Raw genomic sequence first — 19,167 nt, forward strand, 5'->3', positions numbered from 1 at the left:
CAGGAAGCCAAGTTGACAGACCAGCTCCCGCTGATCATCGTTTGCGACCGCTTTGATTTTGTCCACGACCTCGTCCTGTATCTGTATAGGAACAATCTTCAGAAATATATTGAGATCTACGTGCAAAAGGTAAGGCCATCTGTTATGGCACAGGGTCCTCTGGAGTGGGCAGCTACATCCAATCTAATGAGCTGACTAGCCTAGACTTGACTTGAAATTGACTTGACTTGAATGATGGCCTCAGGTGAACCCAAGTCGTCTGCCGGTGGTCATTGGCGGCCTGTTGGACGTGGACTGCTCTGAAGACGTCATCAAGAATTTGATCCTGGTAGTGCGAGGCCAGTTCTCCACTGATGAACTTGTCGCTGAAGTGGAAAAAAGAAACAGGTAATTTCCTGCGAATTCATCATATGCTTCAGTTCCAGGGCTAACGACTGGCGGAATAGCCAATATTTATTTTATTTTTGTTTTGTTTTGTTCTGTTTCTAGGATTGTCAGTCTGCCAGTAAGGAGTAGGATACCGGTGGGAACTCTCATTGTCCCTTGATAAAATGGGGGAAAGCCACAATTTTAAAAATGGATGCAGGGACTTGGAACTTGCTTTGTAGTTTGGCCCCTTTGACATTACTCGGGGTGAATTTTTTTCCTATTTAATGCTACTTATATTCTGCTGATTAAAGAAAAATCATAGGGCAGGCAACACTATTAGCATCTAAAAAAACTATACTCGGACTGATCAACCAATCAACCAATCCGATCATCTTCATTTGCAGCAAAGCATCCCAAATAAACCAATTATATCTTGGCTTCTTGCCGAAATAATAGTAACCTTTGTGCTGCAGGCTCCTGGATCATGCTGCCTATTTCACTATTGAATGACTGGGTGGCTTACAACAGCAGAAAGACAGTAATATAAAAGAGGTTTCTTAGTCCATTAACAACCTCTGGGGAGGGACAACCAGAGGTGGGATTCAGCCGGTTTGGACGAACAAATATTAATATTATGTCCGGTTCGGTGAAATGGTAGTACTGACAACCGACTGCCCCCCCCCTCCCCGAGTCCCCATGCGGCCTGTTTTTGCTCCCAGGGGGGGTGCAGGAGGCCGATCGCTGCCTGTCACACACCCTGCCCATGGCCATGCCCACCCAGCCGGTCATTAGGACAGAGAACCGGTTGTTAATTTATTTGAATCCCACCACTGGGGACAACCCCTTGGAGCTCCATCTCCATTGACAGAGCCAGGTTTTCCAGCCCTCCTGGAAAGCTAAAAGGCTGGGGCAGATCTCATCCCGAGAGGAACAATGTTCCAGAGGGCAGGAACCGTGGCAAAGAAGACTCTCTTTCTGGACGTTGTCGGCTGAAGTTCCTCGGATCTGAGGCATACCCCTTCTTGTGGAATGAGTGGGGTGCGCCAATCCCATTGGGGTGAGACAGTTCCTCGGGTAATCTCAGAATTGCTTACTGAGTTTCCTCAAAGTCTTGGAAAGCTGTTAAGCAGCACAACAGCCTGCTTCCTGAAGGTTGCAGGTGCTCCATCACCGAAGGCTTTCAAGAAAAAAGGCGAGACAATTGTCCAAGATGATCCTGGACAAGGGATTCCTGCAATTTGCAGAAGGTTGGATTCCATGATCTCCAAGGTCCTTTTCAACCCTAGGATGGTTTAATGAGAGCAATCTGGGTCTTCAATGTGACCCAGACAGTAAATTGCTGTTGCTATAACCATAAAATAAGAGGAGATTACTTCTTGAAGTTTAGCAACTGGATAGAGAAACAAAGCCAGATAACAAATGCATAAAAATATGAAGTGTAGCTTCAAGATTCTCCTTTAAATCTGCCTGCCAGCTTCTTCTGTACTTTTGACCATGCCTGGCTGGGGAATTCTGGGGGTTGAAGTCCACAAGTCTTAAATTTGCCAAGGTTGGAGACCCCAGTCATAGAAGACGACAACAACAACTGTGACCACAGTTTGGGAGCTGTCTAAAACCCAAACGCCTATTCTCTCTTTAGGTTGAAACTCCTCCTCCCATGGCTAGAGGCCAGAATTCACGAGGGTTGCGAAGAACCAGCTACACACAATGCCCTGGCTAAAATTTACATCGATAGTAACAATAACCCAGAAAGGTTTTTGCGAGAAAACCCTTATTACGACAGCCGCGTGGTGGGGAAGTACTGTGAGAAGAGAGATCCTCATCTGGCTTGCGTGGCTTACGAGCGAGGACAGTGTGACCAGGAGCTGATCAACGTGAGTCTCTTGGGAGAGGGTGGCCAAAAACAGATGGGAAGTAGATTCCTGATTCATTCTTCTGAGGCTGTGGAATCCCTTTGATACAGAGCAGGGGTGGTGAACCACGGCCCTTGCATGACTTGTGGACTTCAACTCCCAGAATTCCTGAGCTAGCCATGCTGGCTCAGGGATTCTGGGAGTTGAAGTCCACAAGTCATGGAAGGGCCGTGCTTCCCTGCTGGCTCAGGGATTCTGGGAGTTGAAGTCCACAAGTCATCATAGGATTGTAGTTCCGCACCCCTGATATTTGGAGTCTCAACTTATGGCCACAATTGAGCTACAGATGTTCTCTTCAGTTGGCCTCCTGCACTGATAATGGTGATTGGTACAGACTCTTTTGTAAAGACCTTTTTTGGGGTTTTTTTTTTTACATTCTCTGTGGCCCTTTATTATTATTTTTTTTAAAATTTGATTTATATGCCGCCCTTCTCCGAAGACTCAGGGCGGCTTACAATGTGCTCAGCAATAGCCTTCATCCTTTTGTATATTTATACAAAGTCAGCTTATTGCCCCCACAACTGGGTCCTCAATTTACCTACCTTAGAAAGGATGGAAGGCTGAGTCAACCTTGAGCCTTGGCGAGATTCGAACCCTGCAGTAATTGCAGGCAGCTGGTCTTAATAACCAGCTTAATAACAGGGTGCCTTAAACCACTGTACTACCAAGGCTTTAAGCTTGCTCGTTCATGGGAAGTGAAGCAATTGCTATCCTTGGTTTGTACATTTGGGGGAACTGAGTCTAGGCTCTGACTTGCTCAGAGCCCTGTAGGAAAAGCCTGTTCCAAAACCAGTTAAAAATCTAGCAGGTTTATTTTCCCCCTTCGTTTTTCAGGTTTCAGAAACCAAGTCGTGAAACTTTGGGGTTTTTTGATGTTCTCTGATCTTGGTGGGTTTCCTTGCAGATGTTTCATTACCAGGTAACGTCATCAGTGTTAGATGATAATGATGATGCTGCCTAGTTTGGCAATGAAATATAATATCCGTAAGCCATAATATCCTAACAGCCAAGCTCAGAGAACATCAAGGACCTCATAATTCCAAGCCACAACTATAAATATTCTCTTACTGCGAAACTTTCTTCCTTCCCCCACCAAAGGAGGCCCTCATCCTCATTGTGTCAACCCCTTTGTCCTCCAGGTATGCAATGAGAATTCACTCTTCAAGAGCCTGTCCCGTTACCTGGTGCGCCGTAAGGATCCAGAACTGTGGGCCAGCGTGCTGTTAGAAAGCAACCCTTACCGGCGGCCTCTCATTGACCAGGTACGCTCGCTTGACGGCCCCGGGTTTGCTTCCCCGCGGGATGAGTTTGAAAGAAGCAATCCTTGGTTGACCGTTGCAACCTCTTTGGTTGGCAGGTTGTGCAGACAGCTCTGTCCGAGACTCAGGATCCCGAAGAGGTCTCTGTTACTGTCAAGGCTTTCATGACCGCTGACCTCCCGAATGAACTTATTGAACTGCTGGAGAAAATTGTCCTGGATAATTCCGTGTTCAGCGAACACAGGTTGGTACTTTGCGTGTCTGTCAATCTTTCTGTCTGTCCAGGGGTTTTGTCTACCCACCCACCTATCTACCTGTCCATCTTTGTGTATATGCCTGCATTGAGGTAACCCTCGACTTAACGACCACAATTGAGGCCAAAGTTTCTGTTGCTTAAGCGGCTCAGTTGTTCAGTGAGTTTTGTCCCATTTTATGACCTTTCTTGCCACGGTTGTTAAGTGAATCCCCGCAGTTGGTAAGGGAATCCCCATTGACTTTGGGGGTCGCAAAAGGCGATCACATGACCCCAGGACACTGCAACCATCATCAATACAAATCAGTGGCCAAGCATCTGAATTTTGATGACGTGACCATGGGGATGCTACAGGGATCATAAAGTGTGAATAACTATCAATAACTCACTTTTTTCAGTGCTGTTGTTAATTCAGGCAGCCACTAAGCAAACTGTTGTAACTCGAGGACTACCTGTATCGCTCTTTTCTGTCTACCCATCTTTCTATCTATCAATATTTCATCTACCCACCTGCCTACCTAGTTAATAAATGGATGGCTGCCCAACACACACACTCACACGGGTGACTCCAGTTGGCTTACAACATGAAAAACCATAACCTAAAAACCCATAAGCCCCACACCACTCATCCCCACGGTAGCAGCAATACAATCAAATCAACCACTTGATTGACTCCCTCCCCATTTGGGGTCTCCAGACCCGCTGACGAAACTACCTAAGTGGGGCCTTTCGGAAAAGCAATAAGGTGGGGTCCAACTGTCCCATGGAGAGAATGATGTTCCATAGGGAAGGGGCCACCACTGAGAAGAATCTTTTTTGTGGGCCCACAAGATGTACCGTATTTTTCGGAGTATAAGACGCACCTTAGTTTTTGGGGAGGAAAATAAGAAAAAAGCTGATTGGCAGCTGTTCCAGAGGTGAATTTTAGCAACAGGTTCCTTGGTTGTGAGCTCTGTGCCTTGCTTTTTTTTTTTTTTTTTTTTGCTTTTTTTTTCTGCCTCTGAAACTTCTGAAACTCTGTTTCAGAGAAAACTTTTTTTCCTGCCTCTGAAAGCCTCCAAAACAGAGCTTCAGAAAAAAAGCCTCTGAAGCTCTGTTTGGAGGCTTTTTTTCTGAAACTTTTTTTCTGATGTTTTTTTCAGCCTCTGAAACCTCTGTTTGAGAAGCTGGGCGGGGCTGCATTTGGAGTATAAAACGCACCCAGATTTTCACCCTCTTTTTTGGGGGAAAAAGGTGCGTCTTATACTCTGAAAAATACAGTACATCCCTAATTGATTAGGACCCATCACATACCTTGTCTTCCCCTTTTTGATGGGTCATTTGATCTTTTCCCCTTCCCCATAATACAGGCAGTCCTCGACTTACAACCCCAATTGAGCCCAAAATTTCTGTTGTTAAGTGAGACACTTGTTAAGCATGTTTTGCCCCATTTTATGACCTTTCTTGCAATAGTTGTTAAGTGAACCACTGCAGTTGTTAAAAGTTAGTAACCTGGTTGTTAAGCGAATCCGTCTTCCCCCCCCCCCTCCCATCGACTTCACTTGTCAGAAGGTCGCAAAAGGGGATCACATGACCCTGGGACGCTGCGACCGTCGTGAACATAAGTCAGTTGCCAAGCGTCTGAATTTTGATCAGATGTTCCTGGGGAGGCTACTAAGGCCGTAACTGTGAAGAATGGTAATAAGTCACTTTTTTCACAGCTGTTGAAACTTTGAACGGTCACTAAATGAATGGTTGTAAGTTGTATATGGAGTAGCGACTTTCTTCTTTTCACTATTCAAACTCTTAAAGTAGACAAATCAGGGATAAGGACTGTGGTCTCTAAATTAGTGTTTCCAAACTTTGATAATTTTAAGACATGTGGAATTTTAAGACATATGGACTTCAACTCCCAGAATTCCCCAGCCAGCAATGCTGGCTGGGGAATTCTGGGAGTTGAAGTCCATATGCATCTTAAATTTGTGTGTTCAAGTCCAGTAAGTCTCCAGCTTATGATGATGATCCATTTGCATTTTTATTGCTTTTTTTTTTTTTTTTTTTAAGGAATCTCCAGAACCTCCTCATTCTGACAGCCATCAAGGCCGATCGCACCCGGGTCATGGAATACATCAATCGCCTGGATAACTATGATGCCCCTGACATTGCCAACATTGCCATCAGCAACGAGCTCTTTGAAGAAGCCTTTGCCATCTTTCGGAAATTTGATGTCAACACTTCTGCCGTCCAGGTAACTTCGGCCCTTCAGAGCCGAATTTGATGTGCCGACAACGGCTGAAAGTGGCTTTGATCTTTGGCCTTGACTTCCCTCTCCTGATGCGCCTCTAAAACCCATCCGGTCTTTGCTAAAGTTAGCAAAGTTAAAGTATTAACGTTATAAAGTATTAAAGTTATAATACCCTCTTTTTTGTGGGGTCCTTGGTGCTCTGTTGGGCTTGGTAGGTTTTTTGCAGACATTTCATCACCAAACTAGGTATCGTCATCACTCCACTCCACTCCACTCTATTCAGTCTATGGAGGTGTTCAGTCCTTCGGGAGAAGGGCGGTATAGAAATAAAATTATTATTATTAAAAATTATTATTAGTCATCCAGGTTATGGCATGTCCCAAAGGTGCTTTTTCAAAAGGACTTTGTTTTTTTCCTTGAAGACGTTTCGCTTTTAATCCAAGTAGCTTCTTCAGTTCTGATTGAATGTAGAGGATGGAAGGACCCACAAAGTCCCCATTCTGGACAGAGAGGACTGCTGGTTTGAAAGAGGGGGTCAAAAAGGCCATCTGTATATTAAGATTGAATAGCCCCCCTCTCAACAGAGGAGGAGGGATACGACACCGCCTATCTCCTGTTTACAACACAGTCCAAGAAGGCACCACACCCATTTGCCTCACTCAGGTGACTCTGAGGACACAGATAAACCTCCAGGTGGCCTTAATGACTCTCTAAAAGAACGCAAATGACCAGATGACTGCAAGGAATATAAATCCTTCCATCCTCCACCATTCAGTCAAAACTGAAGAAGCTTCCTGGATAGGAAGCGAGACATCTTCAAGGGAAAAACTAAAGTCCCGTTGCCTTTTGATAAAGCATCTTTGGTACTCTACTCAGTAGAGTACTGTACTCAGTAGAGGAAAGTTCCAAGATGGGACTGCAATTTTTTGCACCCTTTCTTCACCCACATAGGTTAAGTGGGCTCAGTTCCAATTGTCTTGGCTTAAGGTGCCTATAACTTCCATCTGGCTGGCTAATGATGTAATTCAGTAATTCTCAATGTTTTCTTTACCACGGATCTCCTTTAAATACATACCTTTTGTGGCCACGGACCATGGCCACGGATCCCCAAAACTCAAGATTTAAATCATGACATTTTTTTTTCAAGCCTTCACAGACCCCACCCCACCCCCGTGATGACATCACAGCCCCCTGAACGGTCCACAGACCACAGGTTGAGACTCCCTGACATTTTAAAAAATTTCTTGACATCAGGTCTTATCTTGCTCTTTTGGATTTTTTTTATAATTGAGCCCACCTTCGCAAGAATCTGGTAGAAAGTTATCGCTCTCTCTCTTTTGCTAGGTTTTGATCGAGCACATCGGGAACCTGGACCGGGCCTATGAGTTTGCCGAACGTTGCAATGAGCCGGCAGTGTGGAGCCAGCTTGCTAAAGCCCAACTCCAGAAAGGGATGGTGAAAGAAGCCATCGACTCCTATATCAAAGCAGACGATCCGTCGTCCTACATGGAAGTTGTCCAGGCTGCCAACGCAAGCGGTAAGGATTGGGCCCTGTTTTTCTTCCTTTCCCCTGCTCCCCATTACGTAGCCTTCGCGAGAACACAAAATGTGTCTCCAGTGGCCCTCACGCGGCCCTCCCCAGTTCCGTTTTCCATGGCAGAGCGCTGCAGGAGGTCGTTGCACCCAAAAACGGAGCCTGGGAAGGGTGCCCCTGACACGACTGATGTTGAGCTGGCCATGCCCATCCTGGCCCACCCACCCAGCACCTGAGTTCAAACACAACCCTGATGTGGCCCTCAATGAAATCGAGTTTGACACTCCTGCTCTAGGTGGAAACAAGTGTTTTCCATTGGAGAGCAAAAGTCTTTCCCAATCTGTTGTTTACAAAATCTGGAATCTTGGTCAGGAGATTGGAGAGGCTGAGCTAGAAGTTGAATCTGTAACGTTCATGTAGAGGCTCGCTAGAAGAGAAGCCAGGTAGTCCTCGACTTACGACTACAATCGAGCCCAAAACTTATGTTGCTAAGCAAGGCATTTATGAAGTGAGTTTTGCCCCATTTTGCGGCTTTTCTTGCCACCGCTGTTAAGCGAATTATTGCAGATGTTAAGTTAATAACCTGGTTTGTTAAGTGAACCTGCCTTCCCCATTGACTTTGCTTGTCAGAAGGTCACAAAAGGGGATCACATGACCCCAGGACATGGCAATCGAAGAGGGGGGGAAAAGAGTCGGTTGCCAAGGGACTCAGTGTTGATCACGTGACCAAGGGGATGCTGCAATGGTCATCAATGTGAAAAATGGCCATAAGTCGCATTTTTTCAGTGCCATTGTAACTTTGGACGGTCACTAAATGAACTGTTGTAAGTTGAGGACTACCTGTATTTGTAGCTCAGGATTGAACTTGTGGGGTCCTTGGTGCTCTCTGAGCTTAGAGAGGGTTTTTTTTTTTTTGCAGGCCTTTCATTATCAGACAAACAAACATTAAACCAAAAACTAATTCAAGAACATTCTCACCAACACTGACAGGACAAGCCACTAATATATAGAAACGTAGAAAACTCATAACAGAAAAAGACCCCGGGAGTCCATCAAGTCTGCCCTTTGAGTTTTTTGTTTTGGTTTTCTTTTTAGTTTGTGTGGTTTATTATTTTTGAAATATTTTAATGCTTTTATTTTTTTATTTTTTAAGTTTTGTCAGATGATGTGACGTGTTTTATGACAAGCATGTTAAACTCACTTAAATGACTGACCGACTACCTCCGCTGGAAGTTGGTTCCAAGCTTCCTCCTTTGAACTTCGCTCCTGTCAGTTTGAGGTTATGTCCCCATGTTCTTGGTTCTTCGCTTAATATTCAAAATACTGCTATTTATTTATTTATTTATTTATTTATTTATTTATTTATTTATTTATTTATTTATTTATTTAATTTTTATATCGCCCCCTCTCCCGAAGGACTCGGGGCGGTCAACAGCCAAAATTAAAAAACATACAATATAAACATTAAAATACTATAAAAACAAAATTAAATTTATATTGGCTTTCTAGAACCTTATTCATGCCCTTAATAAGGTTAATCCAAGGAGATTTTTACCAACACTGCCAGGGCAAACCGCTAATATATAAACAAAGAGCAAATCCCACCCTTCTAGCATTGATGATGTTACCTAGTTAGGTAATGAAATGTCTACAAGAAAACAAGCTCAGAGAGCACCAAGGATCTCACATATCTCTTGGGGTCCCATTGACTCCTCTTTCCACCAGAGTCTTCCACGTTTCTCGATTTTCCTCGTGTTGATTAGAAAAGTGACAGAAACCTCTGAAACGAGAGATAGCTTCTAACATGAACATCGGCTGTCCCTCTTCCCGTCTCTTTCCCCGAGCGAATGCAATTCGAGTGGTCATCTTCGCCATTCAACACGGTTCTCTCTTCAGATCCCTTTCTCTGCGCACATCTGTACGCAGGCTAGAGGTTGTCACCTCTCCCAACGGGAAAAGAGCCCGTGTACTTGTGAAGTACATTTATTCGGCAACAGATGTGTGAACAGACATGCCCAGTATAAAGAGTGAACGACAAAGAAGTGGATTGTTTGGCTGACCTGATTTTTTTTCCTCTCCCCCCCCTCCCTCCCAGTTTTGGGAAGCTTGTGTTCCACTGTGCAAGAATGAGCAACTGTTTAGCTCTAATAAAATTCCACACACAGCCCGAGCTTAAAGTAGAATTTAATCGGCACACTGATGGCTCAGTCTTTTTGATTTCGCCAGGGCTGCACATACTGGGATGCCTCTCTCTTTCCTTCCCCCCACTTCCCATTCCTGATTTTAAAGGGATGTTTGTCACCGGCTGAGCACTGCCCCGGCAAGGCTGGCATTGCCATGACCGTTAAAACCTCCTCTCCTGTCTCCTTTTCGAAGAATAGGAACTGAACGGCCCTCAAATGGATCCTGCAATGTGACTGGGAGCTGACTCCCCCCCCCACTTTTCTTTTGTCCCCCCCTCTTAGGCAACTGGGAAGAGCTGGTGAAGTACTTGCAGATGGCCCGCAGAAAGGCCCGGGAATCCTACGTGGAGACGGAGCTCATCTTCGCACTGGCCAAAACAAACCGCCTGGCCGAACTGGAAGAATTCATCAACGGGCCCAACAACGCCCATATTCAGCAAGTGAGAGCTTCCCTCCTCGGTTTTTTTTTAATCTGCAGGTCGGGGGTTTATTCCTTAATCCGCGGATTAGACTTCTGCCTTCCATCTCTGCAGGGTTGGGAAGGTCGGTAGTTTCTCCCCCCCTCCCCCTTTTTAAAAATTTATTATTTATTAAATTTTTATGCTGTCCGCCTTCCCTACAAGGCGACTGAGCGATGTTTGTAAGAATTGCCACACAAATGTAGCATTTCCTTTATTTTTTATTCCCCCCCCACCCCTTCCTCTTGTCTGCTGGTTGTTAATGGGATGGAGACTCTTAGGCAGGATTTGGGAACCTTGGGCAGTGGGGCGGGTGAAGGAGGAAGAGAGAACCGGCGTTGGAAAGAAGCTGGTTCAAATCTCCACCCTGCCCTGGTGCCCTTGAGCTGATCATAGGTTCTTCTCTCACCTCACAAGGTGGTTGTAAGGAAAACAAAGGAGGAGGGAGGGAGCTGGGTTGTGGTTGCTGCTCTGATCTCTTTGTGGGATGTGGAGAACAAATGAGGACAACTAAATCCTTAGACTTTATGTGTTTGGTTGCAGCTTTAACATACTCAACAACGGGGGTGATTTGGGCAATGAGTTTAAGATACCCAACCTAGCCAACTGAAGGTCTGAGCACAGAAGAGATGGTGGAGGGATATGAGTGAGATTTTGGTAGGCAGCGGGGGATGCTTGGAGTGAGGCCAAACTGCGCAAGAGGAATCCGAACAAATTGGAAGTTTGTAGATACAGGAAGTCCTCAACTTACAACCCTTTGTTTAGTGATGGTCCGAAGTTACAACGGCACTGAAAAAAGTGATTTATCGGTGTTTTTCACACAAGCATCCCTGTGGTCATGTGATCAAAATTCAGACACTTGACAATTGTAACATGGGGCGAAACTCATTTAACAACTCCCTTGCTTAACAACAGAAATTTTGGGCTCAGTTTCGGTCGTAAGTCAAGGACTGCCTGTGTAGCATTTTTCCCTTAGTGAATGTCTTAGTGAAAGTGAATGTCTTAAAACTATGCTTCTCAACTCTAGCAGCTTTTAAGACCTATGTACTTCAACTCTTTTAAGACCTATGCACTTCAGTGGCTGGCTGGGGAATTCTGGGAGTTGAAGTCCACGCGTCTTAAAGTTGCTAAGGTTGAGAAACCGTGACTTAAAGACTCACAGTGAGACTCTATGGTTGAAGAGAGCTTCAAACCATTGAAGTGTCCTATGTAGGCTGACTGACTAGAGATCTCCATCATCAGAGAAGATCTTTTATATATTCATATCCAACTTCAAGGTGGCACACTTAGCAATTTTTCCCAGGATACCCAACCTGTAAACTAAACAGTGGTCCAACCTCATCCACTGTTACAGCTGAGGGTGGACTAGAACCGCTTCTAGTCTGTACCTTCAGGATCAGAGGTGGGTTTCACATATTGTTACCACCGGTTTGATGCACACGTGCACACTTGCTTTGCACGCGCACCTTCCGTGCATGCACCCGGCCTTCCGCTCATGTGCTTTGCTTGAGTGTGTGCCTTCCACGCATTGTCCTGGTCTCGAAAATATGGCGAAATAGGACAGGATAGCCCTGGGGTGGGTGATCTCTGCTACTGGTTTGCCCGAACCGGCTTAATACCACCTCTGTTCAGGATGATGTAAGAGTGATTTTTCACAGCGTGTTCACACCTTGGTGCTCAGCGTGGCCTAGCTAGGCAGGGGGACTCCAGCCATTCTTTTTACCAATAAACCGCAGACTCACCAGTGTCTTCTTGCTTCCATAGGTTGGTGACCGTTGCTATGAGGAGAAGATGTACGACGCGGCCAAACTTCTGTACAACAACGTCTCCAATTTTGGCCGCTTGGCCTCCACGTTGGTTCATTTGGGTGAATACCAGGCAGCGGTTGACGGAGCCCGGAAGGCAAACAGCACAAGAACGTGGAAGGAGGTGAGTTCTAGGCTCCCCAACTTTCAGGTTTCACCCCAGAAGATGGTGACGGTCTCAATAAGGAGGAAGATGTCTGATCAGAAGTGATACATCTGGATTCATTCATTTTCCCGCCTTTATTATTTTTACAAATAACTCAAGGCAGCAAACATATCCAAGTCACCTTCCTCCTCCTATTTTCCCCACAACAACAATCTGATGAGGTAGGATTGGACCATTGGCCCAAAGTCAGCCAGCCGTCTTTCATGGCCAAGGTGGGGCTACAACTCTAGGCACCAAAGACGATAAGGGATCGGAGGGCTAAATCGTACGATGAATGGTTGTGGAAACTAGGTATATCTAGCCTATCAAAGAGAAGGTTTAAGGAGGGACATGATAGCTGTTTTTTGGTATTTAGGGGGCTGTGACAGAGAAGAGGGGATTGACTTATTCTCTAAAGCAGCGGCCCCCAGTGTCAGCGGTCCAAGTAATGCACCCATTGAAAGCAGAACTCCGAGGCAGGTAGATTTCTCAAAGAACAATTTATTGGACACATCATATTGGCACAACTGGTGAAAACTGACTCTGAAAGTGTCAGATTTTGATATCGTCTCAAATAAAATAAATTGCATTTCCAAACAGATAGTCTTTGAAGAAATTTTTCATTTTATTAAGCACGACAATCTGCCCCCGATCGTGGCGTAGTCAACTCTGACTTCCTGACCCCAAACCCTCCCTTTCCGTTCCCCAAATCTCTGTGTCTCATTGGCCTTCTTCCAAATCACTCTCCCCATATCTACTACCTAAGCTCCCAGGAATGTCCCCCCTCCCTCTCATCTCCTAGGGCAGTGGGTCTCAACCTTCCTAATGCTGCGACCCTTTAATACAGTTCCTCATGTTGTGGTGACCCCCAACCATAAAATTATTCCATTGACCATTGAAAATATGTGTTTTCGGATGGTCTTAGGCGACCCCTGTGAAAGGATCGTTCGACCCCCAAAGGGGTCCTGACCCACAGGTTGAGAACCACTGTCCTAGGGGATATTATCTCCAGGGAAAATAAGTAGGTGAAATGTCAAGCGTCCTCTTGCCAGCTGCTCCTCTTCTTCTTATGTCAGCACTAGAGTAAGTGCAGGTTGAAGTGCTGACAGAAAGTTCCCGTGATTTTCACCTAATTAAAAAGCAAAAGTTCCCCCTTCCCCACATTGTCCAATAGTGGTGCTGGCAGGTTGCCTGGTTACTCCACTCCTCCTCTTCTCAGCCACCTGTTGGAATGACCTTGGTTCCCACAAGAAAACTTCTTATTTTGACAGCAAAGCCGAGCTAATTTCCCCCCTCCCTTTCTCCCCCTCTGCCGTGAAGCCTCAAAGATGGCCTCAGCCAGGTTCGCTTCAAGGTTAACCCGGCCTTTTGGGCACCAGGGATCAGTTCTGTGGAGAGAGGATTTTCTGCAGACCGGAGGGGATGTGGTTTCACATGCCTGCCTGCATCCCATGGATGGGGCTTCGCTTCTTTGCACAGACCAGTTTCTGGCATGCTGCAGACATGTGCCAGTCCACGGACCGGGGGGGTTGGGGACCCCTGTTCTAAAGCACCTGAGAACAGGAGAAGAAGTAACGGGTGAAGCTTGTTAAAGAAAGATCAAACCTAGAAATAAGGGGGGGGGGGGAAATCTGACAGTGAGAACAATTAATCAGTGGAATAGTTTGCCTCCCTGAGTTGTGGGTGCTCCATCACTGGAGGCAGGATTGAACAACCATTTGACCAGGATGGTAGAAGGTCTCCTACCTGAGCAGGGGGTTGGGCTTAGAAGACCTTTGACTCTTTTCCAGACCTATGATTCTGTGTTCTCTTCCCCACCTCCCCATTTGAGCCGCAGTTCCTCAGATTTCCAGCTAGCATACAACAGAATTTGAGAGACCGTGTGCCTCGATTTTTTCCCCCTTCTCCTAAACAGAACTCCAACTCTCTTCCCTTTCCAGGTTTGCTTTGCCTGCGTCGATGGGAAGGAATTCCGCTTGGCCCAGATGTGCGGTCTGCATATCGTCGTGCACGCCGATGAGCTGGAAGAACTCATTAATTACTACCAGGTAATGGGCCACCTGTTGGTTGCTGATGTCCTCCATATTGTAGCTTTACAAGGAAAGAGCTAAAATCTCTTGAAATAAGAGCCGAGGTGGTGCAGTGGTTAGAGTGCAGTACTGCAGGCTACTTCTGCTGACTGCTGGCTGACTGCAATTTGGCAGTTCAAATCCCACCAGGCTCAAGGTTGACTCAGCCTTCCATCCTTCTGAGATTGGTAAAATGAGGACCCTGATTGTTGGGGGCGATAGGCTGAATGTAAACCGCTTAGAGAGGGCGGTAAAGCACTGTGAAGCGGTATATAAGTCTAAGTGCTATTGCTAATGCTATCTCGGCTATTGGACAGTGATTGATGTCTCTCCCCCCTCCCCCCTTTTATTTTTTTTTTCCCCTCTGAAAGGACCGCGGCTACTTTGAGGAGTTGATAACCATGTTGGAAGCTGCTTTGGGACTGGAACGGGCCCATATGGGGATGTTCACCGAACTGGCCATCCTCTATTCCAAATTCAAGCCACAGAAGATGAGGGAGCACTTGGAGCTGTTTTGGTCACGGGTCAACATTCCTAAGGTATCTCTTTTTTTTTGTCCTGATCAGCATCTGGTTTGGAAGATAGAACTTAGAGCCATCTGCCCCCCTTTAGAGGGTTGCATGGAGGAACTAGCTAAAGTCGATACTTGGTGTGGACAGAGAATAAGAATGGCTTTGAGGAACAGCAGTTAACAGAGTTCGGAAGGGAAGGTTCTGGGGCAGGCTTTGTGAGGGACCTTCACCGTCGCCTATTCCAGAGGATGAAAAAAATGATTTAGGGACTTGACGCACAAGGACAGCCTATAGCCATGATGGCGAACCGTTGCCCTAACTCAGCTCCAGCGCGCATGTGCGGGCCGGCCAGCTGATTTTCAGGCCTTCTGGGCCCACCAGAAGTTGGATAGCAGGCCGTTTCCGGCCTCCGGAGGGCATGCCAGTGGGGGGGTGGGGGGGTTGGAAGGCCATTTTCGCTCTCCCCAGGCTCCAAGAAAGCCTCTGGAACCTGGGGAGGGTGGAAAACACGCTTACTGGACCCACCTTTTTGCTGTCACGTTGCATGCGCGGGGGCGGGGGCATTGAATTATGGGTGTGGGCACGCACGCAACCCCCCAAGCTCCCCTCAATTTTGGCACCCGACGGCAAAAAGGTTAGCCATCACTGACCTATAGGAACTTGGTTTTATTCATTCTGACAAAAATTGGAAGGCAAGGTACCATTCAGGTACATTAAAAAGTGCTATGGGGGTTAAGAATGTTAAGAAGATAATTCATGTCTAATCTAATGAAGAGGAAGACTAGGGGTGTCATGATAGCAGCATTCCGATATCTAAGGAGCTGCCACAAAGAAGAGGGAGTCAAATCATTTTCCAAAGTTCCTGAAGGCAGGAGAAGAAGCAATGGATGAAAACTAATCAAGGAGAGTTCCAACCTAGAAATAAGGAGAAATTTCCCGACAATGAGAACAATTAACCAGTGGAACAACTTTTCTCTAGAAGTTGTGGGTGCTCCAACACTGGAAGTTGTTAAGAAGAGATTGGACAACCATTTATCTGAAATAGTATAGGGTTTCCTGCTTGAGCAGGGGGTTGGACTAGAAGACCTCCAAGGTCCCTTCCAGCTCTGTTATTCTGTAGTGTTGTCTGTAAGGTGGTCAAGACCATTTTCCCATAAGAACAGACACGAGAATCTGAAATCCCGAGTACAAATTGCAGCTCCGTAGATGTCATGTAAAGATAGCAACAACCAAAAAGTTGATTCTCCAATCGGGGCAACAATGGAATAGTCTCCCTCTGGAAGTCTGGGGTGTTCCATCTCTGGAAGTTTTTTAGAATAGACCGGATAGCCATCTCTCGGATCAGGTGGCTTAATTTGTTTTGTTTTGTAAACAAACATTGTAAAAGATTGGACTAGTCCTGTCTGACTCCACAATTCTATGATCCTGTGATTTATTGGAAGAGTATCTGTTTTGCCCAGTGGAAGGTCCTGACTTCAATGCCCAACATAACCATTTTAAGAGAAACGGGGGCTTCCCTTTCGTAGCATTGCTGGTAATCTCTTGATTGGCCCACCTAGTTGCAAAATACACAGGGATCCCCTTTGGATTGAGTAAATTGAGACACCTGGGGTAAAGATTCTTGAAAATGTTTGACTGATTAATGTTGGAAGCTCATGCTGGATTAGTTGGGCTAGAGAAGCCCGCCTTCTCATGCTTCAGTTCACAAAATGATTTGTTCCTCCTAGGTTTTGAGGGCCGCTGAGCAAGCCCACCTCTGGGGAGAGCTGGTTTTCCTGTACGATAAATACGAAGAATACGATAATGCTATTATTACCATGATGAACCATCCCACAGATGCCTGGAAGGAAGGGCAGTTCAAGGACATCATCACTAAGGTAGGAGATCTTTCTTGACGTAACTTCTTTAGGTTTCCTTTTTGATGTTCCTGCTTGGTGGAAAATAGGTTGAGGCCACCCATTTTATATCCAGAGTCTTCTGAAGGGTGATCTTAAGAGGGTCTCTCTTGCTGGCTGGGGAATTCTGAGAATTGAAGTCCACAGGTCATAAAGTCGCATTTGTTGTTGTTGTTAGTTGCGAAGTCGTGTCCGACCCATCGCGACCCCATGGACAACACTCCTCCAGGCCTTCCTGTCCTCTACCATCCTCTGGAGTCCATTTAAGCTCATGCCTAGTGCTTCAGTGTCTCCATCCAGCCACCTCGTTCTTTGTCGTCCCCTTCTTCTTTTGCCCTCAATCTTTCCCAGCATTTGGCTCTTCTCCAGTAAGCCCTTCCTTCTCATTCTCATTGGCCAAAGTATTTGCGTTTCATCTTCAGGATCTGGCCTTCTAAAGAGCAGTCAGGGTTGATCTCCTCTAGGACTGACCAGGTTGATCACCTTGCAGTCCAAGGGACTCGCTGGAGTCTTCTCCAGCACCAGAGTTCAAAGGCCTCAATTCTTTGGCACTCAGCCTTTCTTACGGTCCAACTTTCACAGCCATACATTGCAACTGGGAAAACCATCGCCTTTTCTATATGCACTTTTGTTGGCAGGGTGATGTCTCTGCTTTTTAGTATGCTAAAGTTGCATAGAATAGCCTGAAGGACACATTCTGATGAGAGAGAAGTTCCCTGAGGATGGGCTCCAGCACGAGTCTGAAACCTCGGAAGACTAAACTGCTGGTCCCGGTGACCAACCCTGATTGGATCCTGCAACGTTATCCTGGGACACGTGTATATACCTTCTTTCATGAGGTCTTAAAATGGCCATGATTGAGAAACATTGTCCCACATGTTCCATTCCAGTCCAGTTGATATTAGAAGCAAGGAACCCACCCAACCCCAAAGCCCTTGGAACAAAAGTAGAGAATTTACTCTTTTATCTCCTATTTTTATCCGGGCAATCTGTGATCATCATCATCTCCTTTTAACGACCCAATAATTCCTTGCGGGGTGGAGTCTGGACAACTGAATGGAGCTGTTTACTGGCCGGATGCCCTTCCTGTCACCAATGCAGAGTTTTGTTCAGCAGATATATTCTCCCAGAGAGAGAAATATCCGCTTCTACCTAGGATCGAACTCATAGCCTCCTGATTGTGAGGTGAGAGCTCCACCTCTAGGCACCACTCTATCCAGGCAATCTGTGATGAGCTCAACAAAATAGAGAAGCCGCCAGACAAATCCAAACCATACAGTCTTAACTCGGTAGTTTTAAAACCAGCTGCTGCCAGCTTAACAAAATCACAGTCCTTTTGGGGGGGCGCTGTAGACCATTGTCAAGGCCTGATGAAGAATGAGTTTGGCTGTCGATTTATAGTGTAACTCATTGTTAACAATCGCATTGAAATATCCTGTTATACAAATACCTTCATATTCATATTCTAATATTTTCCTGTGTAATTTTGCAAAAAATTCCTCTTGATTTTCATTTGGAGCATATATCCCCACTAATAATATCTTTTTGTGGTTCATTACTATTTCTACCATTAATACTCTTCCTTCCTCATCTTCAAATATTTGTTTAGACTGAATTGTTTTTTTAATATAAAATGCTACTCCTCTTTTACTTTGGCAGGCCAACGTTGTATATAATGTTCCCAATTTTGTTTGCTCCAAAAATTTGATTTAAATTTTTTTTTCTTTAGAAAATATATGTATATGGGATTAATTATGGATAAGAGAATATACTTTTACAATGTATTTCTAAGAAATAAAATAAAAAACTTTTTTCAAAAAAAAAAAGAGTGAGTTTGGCTGGAGGGTTGTGTTACTTGCATCACCCTCATTCGGAGGCTGTTTTTGCAAACTTGCAAAAGTGACGCTCACTTCTTGCCTGTCCTCCCTGCAGGTGGCGAATGTGGAGCTTTACTACAAAGCAATTCAGTTTTACCTAGAATTTAAGCCTCTGCTGCTCAACGACTTACTGATGGTGCTTTCACCGCGGCTGGATCATACCCGTGCAGTCAATTTCTTTAGTAAGGTAAGAAATCCTTTGAAAATCAGTGGCTTTTTTTCCTTTCTTTGCTCTCGGGAAGTTTTTAATTTGTTCATTTATTTACCGTATTTTTCGTACTATAAGAGGCACCTGACTATAGGACGCACCTAGGTTTAGAGGAGGAAAACGGGCAATGACAAAGACAGAAGAGTTGGGGTTCAGCCCTGTAAAAGGATCTCGCCACCGCAGCCCGTATTTTTCACTTCATAAGACGCATAGACATTTCCACCCACTATGGGGGGGGGGTGTCTTATGGAGCAAAAAATACGGTATTTATATCCTGCCTTTATTTTTTTTATAAATTAACTCAAGGTGGCAAACACACACTATACTCCTTCCTCCTCCTGTTTTCTCCACAATATTCATTTATTTATTTATTTTATTGGATTTCTATACCGCCCTTCTCCCGAAGGACTCAGGGCGGTGAACAGCCACAATAAAATAGCACTCCTATGACATGGATTGGGCT

At 45.4% G+C, this 19,167-nt stretch overlaps 1 protein-coding gene across 2 annotated transcripts in view; it reads left to right on the plus strand.

Moving 5' to 3' along the window:
* CLTC (clathrin heavy chain) overlaps window positions 1-19,167 on the plus strand; it is a 115,328-nt gene that overhangs the window by 81,431 nt on the left and 14,730 nt on the right. For both annotated transcript variants that reach the window (XM_087889994.1, XM_087889990.1), the window contains exons 15-27: window positions 4-129; window positions 245-387; window positions 2,009-2,243; window positions 3,422-3,544; window positions 3,640-3,785; window positions 5,838-6,021; window positions 7,363-7,555; window positions 10,018-10,175; window positions 11,958-12,122; window positions 14,084-14,191; window positions 14,584-14,751; window positions 16,452-16,601; window positions 18,552-18,683. In XM_087889994.1, the coding sequence (XP_087746120.1) occupies window positions 4-129; window positions 245-387; window positions 2,009-2,243; window positions 3,422-3,544; window positions 3,640-3,785; window positions 5,838-6,021; window positions 7,363-7,555; window positions 10,018-10,175; window positions 11,958-12,122; window positions 14,084-14,191; window positions 14,584-14,751; window positions 16,452-16,601; window positions 18,552-18,683 (2,031 nt within the window). The remainder of the gene's footprint in view (window positions 1-3; window positions 130-244; window positions 388-2,008; window positions 2,244-3,421; window positions 3,545-3,639; window positions 3,786-5,837; window positions 6,022-7,362; window positions 7,556-10,017; window positions 10,176-11,957; window positions 12,123-14,083; window positions 14,192-14,583; window positions 14,752-16,451; window positions 16,602-18,551; window positions 18,684-19,167) is intronic.

The sequence above is a fragment of the Pantherophis guttatus genome, chromosome 1, assembly GCF_059756535.1.
Source record: "Pantherophis guttatus breed Tessera chromosome 1, ASM5975653v1, whole genome shotgun sequence".
NCBI classification, from domain to species: domain Eukaryota; kingdom Metazoa; phylum Chordata; class Lepidosauria; order Squamata; family Colubridae; genus Pantherophis; species Pantherophis guttatus.